The 14382-nt window shown below is 43.7% G+C and overlaps 1 protein-coding gene across 1 annotated transcript in view; it reads right to left on the reverse strand.

Moving 5' to 3' along the window:
• Positions 1–203: 203 nt before the first annotated feature.
• Positions 204–14382, reverse strand: part of nkd1 (NKD inhibitor of WNT signaling pathway 1) — a 33880-nt gene continuing 19701 nt past the window's right edge. Inside the window, exons 4-10 of the mRNA XM_086024932.1 lie at positions 13011–13062; positions 10790–10875; positions 9729–9824; positions 8262–8409; positions 6839–6920; positions 6596–6729; positions 204–5653 (exon numbers count right to left, since the gene is read on the reverse strand). Coding sequence (XP_085881058.1) covers positions 5109–5653; positions 6596–6729; positions 6839–6920; positions 8262–8409; positions 9729–9824; positions 10790–10875; positions 13011–13062 — 1143 coding nt within the window. The 3' untranslated portion in view covers positions 204–5108. The remainder of the gene's footprint in view (positions 5654–6595; positions 6730–6838; positions 6921–8261; positions 8410–9728; positions 9825–10789; positions 10876–13010; positions 13063–14382) is intronic.

Consider the following 14382-nt stretch of genomic DNA (forward strand, 5'->3'; position numbering starts at 1 on the left):
GAGGACAGATTTGGACTCAGCGCAAAAAAAAAAAAAAAATCATTTTAAAGTTTACTTGCATCTCTGATTCAAAAATGGAGTAACATGTGTTGAGCAGTGTAGTTAATAAACGTAGGAATTTTAGAAACACACATGTGGCCTTTGAAGGAGGCATGTTGGTGACCGCTGGTGTACGCCATAAACAGAAAACAACATGGGCGTGATTATTAATAACAGGTTGATACTTTAATAAACAGGTACATGTCTCCTAAACGCTAACTCAGCCCCTGGGCACAGATACGCTGTCCAATAAATAAAGCAATGAGTAAGCTACATGACTTCAAGATGCTAAACAATGGGTACGAAACATTAGGGGAGGGTGGGGGGCGGTGGAGGGCTTGGGTTGGGGTAAACGACCTTCTTTTAACGGGGAAGTCAAGTCAAACATTTTCTTTACAATAATATGTTCCGTGCGCCCTCTCATTTGTGGAATAGGGACTTAAGCAGCAAAATCCACCTGTTTTTGTCCATCTCAGCGGGCGGCCATTTTGCCACTTGCCGTGGACTGAAAATGACATCACAGTGCCGAAGGACTCAAAGCAACGACCAATCACGGCTCATCTGTTTTCTGGGTTTGGTCATGTGACGTTCGCAAGCTGAGTTCTTTGGCATATTTTTGCCAGGAAAATGTTGACTTTGACTTTCTGTTCAAAAAGTGGGGAAATGGTTGATTTGCAAAGAGGCGAGCCTGAAATGACAGATTTTCTCAAAAAAAAACAAAAAAAACTAAAGATGACCAAAAGACATTCAGAACCAACTCATCCCAACCCTCAACAGATACTCAAAGACGGCTCCACAAATGAAAAAGTTTGCAATAAAAAAAGACAACAAATAAAAGCTTGGAATTGTTTTAGGGGGGCCAGGGGGTGTGAATGTTTGTGAAAGTCTGCTCTGTGAACATGAAAGCATTTAAGAATGTGCTGTTGGGTAACTAAGCGAGGAGGCACTTTTTCGAAAATAAGTTGCCGCCTGGTATCGGGCGTGTCGGGACGCCTCACCCCGAATTCCTCGCTAGTGGCGACCAATCAGACCGCGGCGTGACCGTTTGTAAGCTACGACGACGACCACAAAAAAAAAAAAAAAAAAAAAAAAGGAAAACGGGTTGAGGGAGTCAACGTATGGGGCCCAGCTGTAAGTGGCTCACCCCGCTTTTTTCTGGGAATGGTGGCCTGCAGCTGTGAGAGGAACGCGGAGCGCAAGCATTCTTGCTTAACCCCAAAACGCACGCTGACGGCAGACTGACGTGTCAAGAGGAGATCAAATAAGAAGAAGAAAAGGCAAAACATGCTTATGAGCCGGGAAGATTTCCCGTCGGATACTTTAAAGCCGCGTGTCTACCAACACGGGGCAGTCCAGTCGTTGTGGCATGATTTGGATTTTGCCTTTTCAATGTGGGGTGCGGAGGAGGGACAGTGAGAGCGGTGTCAACTCTTGTCGGGATTTTGAAGGATTTTGTGGGTCTTTCAAAGTTGGCAATATATGTTTTTTTTTCTCAAAGAGGGCATGTTGGGGTGCACCGACTCGGGTTAGAAAGTTGAAAGAGGTGTGTGTGTGTGTGTGGCCTGAACGTTTTTTTTTTCAGCCATTAATTGAGGGTGGTGCAGGGAAGAGGGGGTGCGCCAACAGCTGCGATGATGATGTGCCGCTTAAACGGATTGCAATAAAAAGAAACAATAAAAGCTTGGACTTTTTTTGAGGGGGTGCGGCAACTCAGTCAGGATGTTTAACCCCAAAAGTTGTGTCAAATGAATAACTGGCAAAACGACCCATTTTTTTTATTTTTCTGGAACAAAACAATCTCATTTTTGGGGCGACTGTTTGGGTACAAATGGTACAATTTGTCCAAAACGTTGGGTCAAAATATCCCTTTTGAACCCCTAATTGGGTTAATTTTTGAGTAATTTTTTTGTTAATTTTCCATCTCCAGGAGACTGGCGCCAATGTTGTGTGCGTGTACGTTTTGATGGCGCCTGCCTGTCGCATCATGGGACAGGCAGGTGAGCGGACAGGCACCCAGGGTGGGCTGCAGGCCGCAGATTCGACTGCATAGCGAGACACCGCCACCCCGCCTGGGGAACGGAGACAGCCGAGGAATGGAGACAGCTGGGTGAGCAACAACACAAACAAACTGTTGTTGCCAGATACCACATGGCCAAATAGTCCACATGGTTCATGGTGTTGTGGGGGGGGGCGACAGAGAGAGATGCCATGACAACAATTTTCGTATCATGCAGTCAAAGGAGATCCACTGGCTATGTTTAAATGGACATTTCTTAAAAATTTCGGAATAATGCACGCCTATCGGATTATCAGTCGACAAAAAAACCCCTCTCGTTCGGAATAAAATTTGGATCGGAATTTGGCTTGATCGGGTCTGAATATTCCGAAGTTTTTGGGACACTCTAAAATGCTTGATGTAAAAAAAAAAAAAAAAAAAAAAAAAAAATGTATGTCTTAAAATTGTGAAGTTTTTGGGACACTCTAAAATGCTTGATGTAAAAAAAAATAAAATAAAAAATAAAAAAATGAATGTCTTAAAATTGTGATCTATCGCCACGACAAAGGGGGCCAAGCAATCAAAAAAACCCAAATTGAAGAACAGACATTTCAATCGACGTCATTCGTCAGAAGGCCCAAAGCAGATTGCGCTTCTGATCTCGCCTGTGATTAATCACAAGCGTTGCCTTTGAACGCGTCGCAGGACTGACACGTGCAAGTCACGCGTCAACATTGAGGCAGTGGCTTCAAAGTAACGTTTGAGTTAATTATTATCATTATTATATCATCTTGATGAAACCTAATAGAGTAACTCATCGTTAACAATTGACTGGTTTATTACAACGTGACATCAGCTGCGGGAAAGTGAGCTAAATCCACGCCAAGGGGCAACAACATTAATTGGCTCTGTCTGCTTTATAAATGAAAAATATTATGACAATAGCATCAAAACAGGAGATTTTCCCATCCCATCAAAAATATTGGTCAAAAATAAAGGCTATAATAAAATAAATAAAAAATAATTTAACATTTGTTTCAGTAACTTTTTGCTCATTGTATTTGTTATATTTTGAAAATATTTACCGCTACAATGTTACTTAACATGGTGTGCAACGCTTTTAACATGCTCAAGTGAAGTCAATACATTTTCTCAATTGTAGACTTAGCCCAATACTAAACATCAACAACAAAAAAATTACTTTTCCTAACATTTTAACCACTTCCATGTAATGTTATTTTACTATTTAAGAACAATTAACAACCATTACAGATAGTTTTTTTTTTGTTTTTTTTTGTTTTTTTTTTAAATGAAGCCGTGTAGGAATTTTTGGGTGTATAAAGACACAAGCACACGCACACACACACACACACACACATACTGACTGCTCAGAGTAGCTCCTCCCCGACATACAGCACAAAGAGATTGGAACAGTCGGGTTATATCACTTCAACATACTTCCTTGACACCAATTACTACTTTCCTACAAACCAGGGCTTTGGTACCATCTCGGAGTGTTAAAGGGGAAGTCGACCCAATTTTTTGACTTTACAGTATTATGTAGCCCCACTTTTCAATACACGGCATCCACGCGTTTTTTGACATTCTTCCCTTTAATGTGTAAGGTGATTTAATTACTTTTGTTGCCTTTATATATTTTTTTTCTCAAGATGCTACGATCCCACTGGCGTCCAAGCAATTGGCTAATGAATGCCACTCGGGTTATTTTTCAAAACACTGTTGAGAGTTGGGACTTGAAGTCATTTGGTCGTGAAAAAAAAAAAAAAAAAAAAAAAAGGATCTTGTGGTATAAAAGTGTAAACAGCTGGGCGTGCGAGATTAAACGAGATAGAGACAAAGAAAGAGAGAGGCGTCACTGTAATACAAAAGGAGTCTTTGCACAGTCGTAAAAAAGTGGAAGCAAAAAACAGAGTTTTAACGGCGTTGATGCAAAGTTGTCACATTATCAATAAAGCTTATAAAATTCATAACAATATATATTTATATATATATATAGCTTATATACAGTCAGAGTTAGTCAAGGAAAGGAGCGCTACTGCAGATTGAAAAAATAAATGAAAATAGTGAAAATTAGGATTAAATTAGAGGTAGCAGCAGATTCGGCAATTGACCCCCCCACCCCACCCCCGCCTCAACATTTTCCTTCCAACATTAAGGGATACTCAAATCGGATTCTTCATTTTCCACTTTAAATACTTGCACGGCCACAGAATGCTTTTTCACAGACACGAGTGTCGCAACACACACACACACACACACACACACGCGCGCGCGCAAGCGCTCAACTTCCTTCACGAGTGTTCATCTGTACATCACAGTCCTGCTTCGGGCTCTTGGCTGAGTGGTCTGATAAAGTTCTGCTGGGTTGGCCCCGGTAACCAAACCGGCACCAGAACCGTGTAAAAAGTGGTACTAAGTCGCTAAAAGCTGGGTCTCCAGTGGGACCGGCACTCTAGTCCCGAATCCTCTAATCGGTTAATAACACTTGATTTATCTTCTATTAGATGTCCCCTGGTCCACCCTGACTTCCTGTGTCCCCCCCCCTAATATTCGGGTCCCCACTTGGCGGAATATATCCCAAGAGGCCCCAGAGTGGGGTGGCTGTTCAGGACCGGTGGTGGCACTCCCGTGGGTCCACCTTATCTTCCTGTATCAAAGTAGCTATACCAAAGGGTCCCCAAGTGGGCTGGTCGTTCAAAATTGGTAGAAGTAGCGAAAGGGGTTGTGGTGGTGGTGGTGGTGGTGGTGGTACTGTAGCGGGCCCACCGCGACTTCCTGTGTTCAAGAAGCTCCATAAGGGTCCCCAAGTGGGGTGCTCGTTCTGGACTCGCAGAAGCATACACTTTCTGTGTCCAGGAAGATTCCAAACGGTCCTAACATGGGTAGATATTCAGGAGTGGTAGAAATGGTGGTGGGCCCCTACATGGTCCCAAAGTGGGGCGGTTGTTATGGTGGCCGTTGCGGTTTTAGTGGTACTCGAATTCCCAACACAACTACCTTGGTCGATACCCGTTTCCGGCGCCGAAGAATCTCAACGTGAGGCGGGGGGCGTTCAGGACTGGTAGAAGTGGTGGTAGTGGTGGTGGTGTTCATGGTGGTGGTGGTGCTCGTGCCGCTGCACGACCTGCGCCAGCCGGCCCTCGTAGAGCAGAAGCCCGGGCAGCTGCCTCACCTGCTCCTTGTCCACCCCGGGCCCCGGCAGGGTGCCGAGCGCCCGGCACGCCTGGTGGTCCTTGGAGCGCTGCTTGTGCTTGCGGTAAGGGGCGGCCGACTGGTGAGGGGGCGTCTGGCTCGGGAGCGCCGGGGGAGCCGGGAGGCCCCTGCCGCGCATCACTCGGCCGCCGAGCTGAGCGGGGGGCACAGCGCGGCCGTGGGTCTTGGGGGAGCGGACGGCGGCTTTGCCGGAATCTTGGCCTCGCGTCCGGCACTCGGGGGGGCCGGCGTCGGCGGCGGCGGCTTGCAAACGGCGATGGTGGTGAGGCGGCGGCGGCGGCGGCGGCGGGTGATGGGAGCGGCCGTTTTCTGGCTCGTGGGATCGAGAGCGGGTCTGGTTGGACGAGCGGGTCTGCGGTTCTGTCTTGGGCTGCTCTGTAGTTGCTTTGAGACAAATACACAGCGGGTGGTTATTTCAGGTGTGGCCTGTTTTTTTTTCTTTTCTTTTCACTTTTCTGCACTCCTCTCGCCATAAAAAAAAAAAACAAAAAACCAAATTTGATCACTGGGAGCATGTGATGCTACTTCAATCTTATATGGTAACATATATATTTTTAAGTATCAATATGTTTGATAACCTCCAAAAAATGTACGTGTAATCTTTATAGAGATGAGAGACCAACAATAAATTCTACTTTCCAATGACCATGTAAATGCAGTGAAGTGTTTTGAAAGCCGTGAAAGATAATTGAAGGAATCAAATTTGAGTGCTTTTGAAGGATCCAGATATCCTGCTATAAAAAACGTCTGACAAAAAGAAATTTTCGGATATTACACCAAAAAAAAAAAAAAAAACGGTGACAAAATGTGTGTGTGCCTATGCCTCCAAACTACGCTGGTGACGATACAGTGCCACTTTCAAGCAACAGCTAAACTACAATGTCTGAAACCCCCACACCCCCCACTGGTGCGATATCTCCGCCGGGCATGGTGTCAAAAAAGGTAAGCTGAGCTGCAATTTGTGAAAAGAACTAGCTCCAGTATGTGTGTTATTTACTTCATTTTAATTGAAAATAGCTTTCATCACTCAGCACATACATATGTTTATATATATATATATATATATATATATATATATATATATATATATATATATATATATATCTGATCGAGCATAATTTTGTTCAAACCAAAAGCCCTGATTCCATAAAGCCTAATTTAAACTATTAATATGGTCAATTATAAACGTTTTTAGAGTGATGTCAACGCTTGTGTTTTTTTTCACTATAAAATAGTGATATGTCTCCTCTAAACACTTGTTTGCATTAGCCCGTCCATTTGACATTTGAACTCGACGCTTGAGAGCACGCAGGAGGGTCCCCTCACCTGCTCCAAAGCGGGACGTGTAGTTCTCGATTCCGGCCAGGTCCAAGTAGTGGTTCCGTCGCTCCAGGTTCTCGTCCACGCAGTGGCGCTGGCAGCCCGGCTGGGCGTGGCCGTGCTGGTCGCTGTGATGGCGCCTGGGAAGTTGTGGGGGGGGGGGGGGGGAGAAAAAAAAAGCAGTACTCCCTTGTGATCAGACGGCCATTGTCGGAGCAGACGACGGGAGGAGAGAAAAAAAAAAAGTACCTTATCAGCGCTCGACTTTTCTTGTCTGCACTCTTGGGGTCTTCGACGCACTTGTCGTTTCTCTCCCTTGGGTGGGACGCATCTGCGTGCGGGGGGAAAAACAGGAGGCTATTATCAATGACAACAACGCACAGGCAACACACAACAAGAGTCACGCAAGAAGAAAGCAGCCTTTGTTTCTGATTCTTTACTTTGAAGATCTACAAAGGAGGGGGAAGAAGAAACAGCAGACCCCAAAAAAAACCAACAATGCTTCATTTATTCAATTTCCAACTCCCAGCATCTTCTCAATTAAATATGGGAAGAATAGACTTAGAAGAGACTTGAGAAATAGTTTAACAATAAAGACGCCAGATCTGACGCAGGCTGAAATTAGCATAAAGGCAACGTCGGAATCTCTTGAGGCGTATTTATAACTGTAAAAACAGGACGGAGGCGGGTAAAAATAAAGGGATGTATATTTTTGCGCTACTTTTTTCCCCTCTCATGAGTCGTCATAGAGAAAGGTGAACGCCGTCAGATTTTTTTTGACAGATTATTTTACTTAGGTTGGGAATTTTCACTCATTTATTTTTTGGGTAGTTTTATTCTGATCTTTATCTTACTTTATTAACTTATATTTGCTGTTGTTGTTGCACAACATTTCTTCCAATTTGGATTTTTTTTTAAATCTATTTTTTTTAATTAATCAAATCAATTAATTGACATATATAAATGTCACTTTAATTATTTATTATAATATATATTATTTATTTTATTTTTTGGATAGTTTTATTCTGATCTTTATCTTACTTTATTAACTTCTATTTGCTGTTGTTGTTGTTACACAACATTTCTTCCAATTTGAATTTTCTTTTTTAAATTAATCAAATCAGTTAATTAATTACCGTATATGAATGTCACTAATTATTTTTGGACGTTTCACTCATTTTATTTATTTTTTTTTATAATTTTCACAGAATTTCTTTACAATTTTCTGTCATTTTTGACCATTTTCAAACAACAATGCTTCATTTACTGTGTTTCCGACTTTGTGCAACTTCTAATAGACGGAGGGGAAAAAATAGTTTGAAGAGACTGAATGAGGATGCCAGCTAGATCTGACGCAGGCTGAAATAAGCAGAAAGGCGAGCTTGCCATGTCGGAATCTCTTGAAGTTTCTTTATTGCTGTGACAACAGGACAGCAGTAGTTTCAACTAGTGGGCCCGCATAGAACACATTCTTGAAAAAAAATACGTTTGGGTTGACTTTGCCTTTTAACAATTTTCATTCATTTATATGGCTATTTTCACTGATGGATTTTATTCATTTATTTTGTATAAATTCTTGACAATTTTCACAACAGACTTTGCCTTATTTTCCCTTGGTTTCAATCCAATTTTTTGGACGGTTTTCATTCATTTCCGAAAGTGGGGCAGGTACCTGTGGCGCCCTGCGTGCAACTCCTCCATCTCTGGCTGGAGTCCGGAGCCACCGACAACTTGACCCGCAAGGTCTTGCTGCTGCTGGGCGAGTGGTTGACGGAGGCATCCACCACCTCGTATATGGTGTGGAGGAGACTTGTGATGTCCTGCAAGGAGACGGTCGCACAGAATGACATCACGGTGGCGTGCACAATCAATGGCCACATTTTTCCCACATTCATTACCGTTTTGGATTTACAGTGGAACCTCAATTTAACTAATACAGGCCACGGGTCGTCCCCAAGAGCCGATTCCCTGTGATGTACTTTTTTTGTGGCCTAAAAATGCTCAGTAAAGTAGAAAATTACTGTCAAAAAAAAAATATATATATAAACAGACTTTGACAACTACTGTACAAAGGGATGTTGAACCAGACATTATTTTCTGTCTGATGCTTCCCAGTCCGTAAAAATCAAGGTTCCATTGTACACGTGGCCGACTTTCACCTCTCGCGAGTAGATTTGGAACATCTCTGCGATAAATGGAGGTCCACTATAAACTGCTGAGAATTGAGCAGATTGTCCCTGCCTTCACAACAAAAGGAGCGAAATATGCAGGAAGGGGTGCACACTTCAGTTTCAGGTACAGACACCAAGGAGACAAACGTCTTCTGTGGCGACATGAAAAGGAGCGAGAGAAGAAAGCGTCTGCCGTCTCTTGAGTCAAGCAGCCACCGGCAACAGCTCCACATACACACACAACACCAAACTTTCCGGGTGTTCTCTTGGATCTCTACAGGCACCAAGCGCGCCTTCCCTGGCAGGAAGGAAAGACTACAAAAAGTCTGGAGAGGGGTTTTGAAAGTAGACTTTTCATTTGGGTGTGGTAGCTCCACATCAGACCATTTTTTTTGGTCAAAATCAGCAGCCTCTTACCATCGCGGACATCATGTCGCTTTTCTTTTTGAATGCTGGAGCATTACATGCCACAATTTCAGTTTTGCCGTGGCGGTCCATTTTATTCTTGCTCTCAATCTCCTCCAAAATCACGGCTGATTTGTTTTCTGAAGCTGAGCCCATGAGTAGTTGTGATGTCATTTTCAGTTGACAGAAGTGACAAAATGGCCGCCCCCTGAGCTAGCTAAAAAACGGGTGGATTTCTCGTATTCCACAAAGGCAATATTAATCAGAATGCTGAGTTTGGACTAGTGGACCTGCATAAAACATATTCTGGAAAAAATCTGGGTTGACTTCCTTTTTAAGTCTTGTTGGAGGTATGTGCTATTTCTTTGATGTTTTATTCGTGAAGTAAAATCAGATTACGGTCTGCTGCTTGATTAAAAAAAAGAATACTCCAGGTGTGCGTGTGGGTGGAGATGTTTTGGGAGATTTTTGTCTGATTAATCTGTTCATTCATTGATCAAAGACTGGCGTCTCCAGAGTGTACGCCCATCCGAGCCCACCCTTCGGGGTAAAGACAAATTTACCTCTCGTGTGACCTTCCCGTTGTTGTCAAAGTCATAGAGGGTGAACGTCCACTCCTGCCGGTTATCCTCCTCCATGGACACAGCGCACTCCAGCTCCTGAAACAGCACAGCCGCATCATTGACTGCGTTTACATGCAGCCAATAAACATTTTAAAGCCCGAATACTGGCAGTATTCAAAGTGTGTGTGTGTGTGTGTGTGTGTGCGCTTGTGTTTCAGTGTGAGTGCGTGAGTCAGAGTTCGCGTGTGTCGTATAGTGCGTGTATGTCTCTGTGTCAGTGCGCGTATCAGAGTTAGGGCTGAAGCGAATCCTCGAGTAATTTGGGGACCCAGTAAATACCCAAGGCACTTTTTTTCTGCCGCGGGTACCCGCCTATTTACGTGTACCCTGCCAAGAAGTCAAGCTAACCACAGCAACAGTTGTTTATGCTACGCATGAAAGTAGCACGCCGCCAACGCGGTAAGCAGTCCAACTCCAAAATAAAGCTAAAAACGACTTCATTACGCTGACAATGTATTTGCATGGTGCCTATTGGCAGCAATTAACGACGGCTTCATCGCTAGCGCTACCAAGAGTTCGCTAGCGCTAGCAAACGCTAGCAGCGCTCCACATAGGCTATATCTTGAGCCATTGCATAGGCAACAAATCAGGCAGGCTTACTCAAATGTGCTAATTTTAGGCTGGCAAAATTGCCACTCTGGTTCTGACGTCACTAAATTTATGGGGAGACATTTATCTAAATTCTCACTCCTGTTTCCAAAGGGGAAAATAGTGTGCTGCTATGCACAGTTGGAATTTAAGTACAAAATGTTTATTATCTAAAAATGAAAACCAGTTGGCCGTTCATTAAGCGGACAGTTTTTTGTCTTCTGTGTCTTTAACGCAAGCAAAAAAATAGCCAATTACTCGATTCGAAATCTCAATATGTCGTATATCCATACGAAGACCACAATATTCGATAGCTGCACCCCTACGTGTGTGTGTGTGTGCGTCTGGCCTAGTTTCCTCTTAGTGGAAGTTAATCGTGGTCCCGTTCAGTGTGGACGAAGTGAGAAACTCACTTCAAACTGGAGCTGCTTGCCGTCCCGCTCCTGCAACATTTTGTCCTCCAGGCAGCAGCTGCCTGTCTTCTCTGGGGGCAGAGCCACTGCAGGCACACAGACACATGAAAAGAGTCAGCTTCAAATGGCGGGCGCGGCCCTGAACTGCGGATACGTTGCGCCTTGTAAATGCCTGCATCGTAGCCCAGCAGCTGCAATTACACAAAAAGTGACACGCTGTCTGGTTTGATATGGTCATTACATAGTTACAGTATATTTAATACCGTGAGTGAAACAGCTGCTGGCATCAATGCAGCCATCTTGAGTTAAGTTAAACATAATGTAAATAAGTGCCCTGCGACTGGCTGGCGACCAGTCCAGGGTGTAGTCTGCCTTCGCCTGTTGACGGCTGGGATAGGCTCCAGCAACTCCCCGCGACCCTGTATAGGATAAGCGGTTTGGAAAATGACATGACATGACATAATGTAAATAAGACTCATCCTCACATTCATTTGCCATCAATGTCAACATTTAGCTTTTTTTTTTTTTTTTTTTTCTTGGTCCAAACCGTTCCTTTGAGAATTTAGTAGCAGCAGCAAATTAATAGGAGAAAACAGAAGCGTTTTTAAAATTACTCACATTTTAAACTATTTATATTGAAAGTTTTTATTGGGATTTTTAAAGTTTTTTGGGGGAACTATTGCATTTGTGGAATAAGAGTTAATCCACCCGTTTTTCGCCATCTCTCGGGGGCGGCCATTTTGTCACGACCGAAAATGACATCACAGTTGCTCGGTGCTCAAATAACGACCAATCACGGCTGCTGACCTGTTTTCTGAAGCCGAGCCATGATTGGTCGTTATCTGAGCACTGAGCAACTTCGATGTCGTCTTCAGTCGATAGAAATGACAAAATGGCCGCCCCCTCATATTCCACAAACGCAATATTAATCAGAATGCCGTGTTTAGACAAGTGGGCCTGCATAGGATATATTATGGAAAAAAATGTTTGGGTTGACTTCCACTTTATGTGAAAATAAAAATTAGATTATAACATTTACTTAAGAACAGGAATGTCATCAGTACCTCTACCAGAGCATTTTCTTACACATGCATCTGTACTTCTACTCAAATATTTAGTGTGGTACTTTTACTTTTTGCCACCTTTGTAGACCACACCCCTCCTCCCTCTCTTTTTAGCCTCTCCTCCCATCCCACTTTGAAGTCCCCGTTCTCCAACCTCCTGGAACAGGATCAGTCCGGCCCGCGGAATAAAAACAGAATCACTAATTAATTAAGGCGAGTCAAATCGGAAACACTGTTTGTTTGCGCGCCAGCTGGGGCAGCAGACACAACACGACGGCCCACTTTCTTCCCGCGCCATCCGAAAGCGGATCAAAGCCGAACCCTGTCTGATCATCCCCGTCGCGTCGGGAGGAGGCCGGAAATGAAAGGCGACATCCCGGGGAACTTTTTTTTTTTTTTTCTTTTTCTGGATATTGAGAGAGGGGGCGGCTCCCGCTGTTTGATCGTGCTTTGCGAGGGGCAAATCTGTTCGGCGACAGGCTCAATATGGCGGCGAGATAGCTAATGAAACGCCGGGAGGAGAAACAGTAATGCAGGATCACTGACAACCCCCCCCCCCCACCCCCTCCTCCCCTCAGAAGTGTATACGCCAGGAAGCCGCCGTGGGATTGGCCGTGAGGGGCACGGCGAGGGCAATCCGAGGCTCGCAGGTTGCGAACGCTGTCATGCTCGAGCTCATCCAGCTTGGCCGCCGCATTGCATAGATCCGCTGCCTCCTGTCCTCCCAAGGCTAAATGCACGGCGACGAGTGGGATGACTCTGCCTTTGTGGGCACGGAGGAGTCACATTTTCTTCATCTGGTGATCAAGAGCGTTAATCCTGCTCAAATGTTTTTTCCTGCGTGTTTTTCTAAGCGGCCTAGTGTAATTGCTAGCCAGCGCACATGTTAGCAACAAAGCATCCATCGACTCGGGCTACTTCTCAACTGGCTTCAAATGAGACCGTTTTATGACAATTAAAAACAGTTTCCAAGGGTCTTAATTGATTTACTGTCAGCTGTTTTCAAAGCAGAGTTGTCGATTTTGCGAGGCGTTTTAGAGCATTCTGACTTTTTTTATTTTTTTTTGTTCAAAACCCACAAAATATTGTTCTCTTTGACAGTAGAAGCACCGACTACTTACCAAAAGAGAGAGTGGGCGGTTTTGTTGATTGCTTACCTTCTAAGCGGTAGTGCTCATCACCAATCTGCTGAGCTTCATTTATTGAGTCCTGGAAGAGAGAGAGAGAAAAAAAAAATGAGTCATGCAGTATATCATCAAGTCTCTCGTTCTGCCGCGTAAAAGCAAACAGTGCAAATCCACAGCAGAGTGGCATCCCGACATCCAACCACGGGCAGTCAGATGTCCATATACAAACAACATTTTACATCAGCACGGGGAAGATAATTGCGGGGCCAGAAACGCAGCAGACCAGACTGGCAGTCAGGCTGAAGCTACTGCACATGAGGGTGAACAGAACTATTTCAGTGGTGTGCTAGACCCCCAGTTTTTTTTTCGTTTTTTGTTTTTTTTTTCCAGACAGCTCAGTCTGTTGCTGTGCTGAGTTTGAAGGGGCACAAAATCCCTTGGTTGTGTACCATGTGGCTCAGATATCCGTCCAAAAAAAGCCATCACTCGCTGGTTGACAAGATCCTTTACAAGCACGCAGCCACTCGCATGAAAACAGAGAGCGTGTTTCCATGAAGAGGCACTCACAGTACACGGTGTGCCTACATATTTGAGATTTCAAAATTCCATACCTTTTCCACACCCTAATTTCCAGACTTCTCTGTAAAAACAAATGAAAATCATTTGTAATATTTTAGCCAGTCGTCAGAGAATTTATACCTACGCATTAGGAGTCATGTCAATGATCATATAACGTCAGACATGTAAATGTCAGGGTTAATTTAATGCCTGACGAGGTGTAAAATTACCAGGCATTAATGGACGATGTGGACGATTAGCAAAACTACCCATGAAACTAACAGTGGTCCCGATACAAAACCTGGTATCAGTACACACCCGTCCCTATTTTAGAATACTTTGTTGATTTATGTAAACTGCAGCTGCTAAAGAAGATATGCAAATTTATTGCAATGTAAAAGGAAATTTTGTTGATGTTGTTGGAATCTTGTTGAGTTCCCCCTTGAACTCATTCACTGCCAGACATTTTCAGACCCTCTCTTTCACCTAACGTTTGAAAAACTAGAAATAAATTCCTCGGATTGAATGGCTGGACTGTGAAAAGACAGGTAAATCCGTCAATGGCAGTGAATGAGTACATCAGCATGTAAACAAAAGTAAAAACATGTTTTCATTGGTTAATTAGATAGGCAGTGAGATGTCAAAATCGTCATATTACTTAGACGTCAGACACGATAATATCGATATTTGATTCTTGGATATTGATACTGAATGACGTATTAAAAGGATACAATGTACTTTGACCCAGGCAGGCCCTAGCTATTACATTTCAGACAGGTATGTCTTCAAGCGCACCATCACCACCCTATCACTTTAAACTTTACTACTTTGTCAAATAATTCAC

This window comes from Filicampus tigris, chromosome 3 (genome assembly GCF_054856515.1).
Source record: "Filicampus tigris isolate MCC_2025a chromosome 3, RoL_Ftig_1.0, whole genome shotgun sequence".
NCBI classification, from domain to species: domain Eukaryota; kingdom Metazoa; phylum Chordata; class Actinopteri; order Syngnathiformes; family Syngnathidae; genus Filicampus; species Filicampus tigris.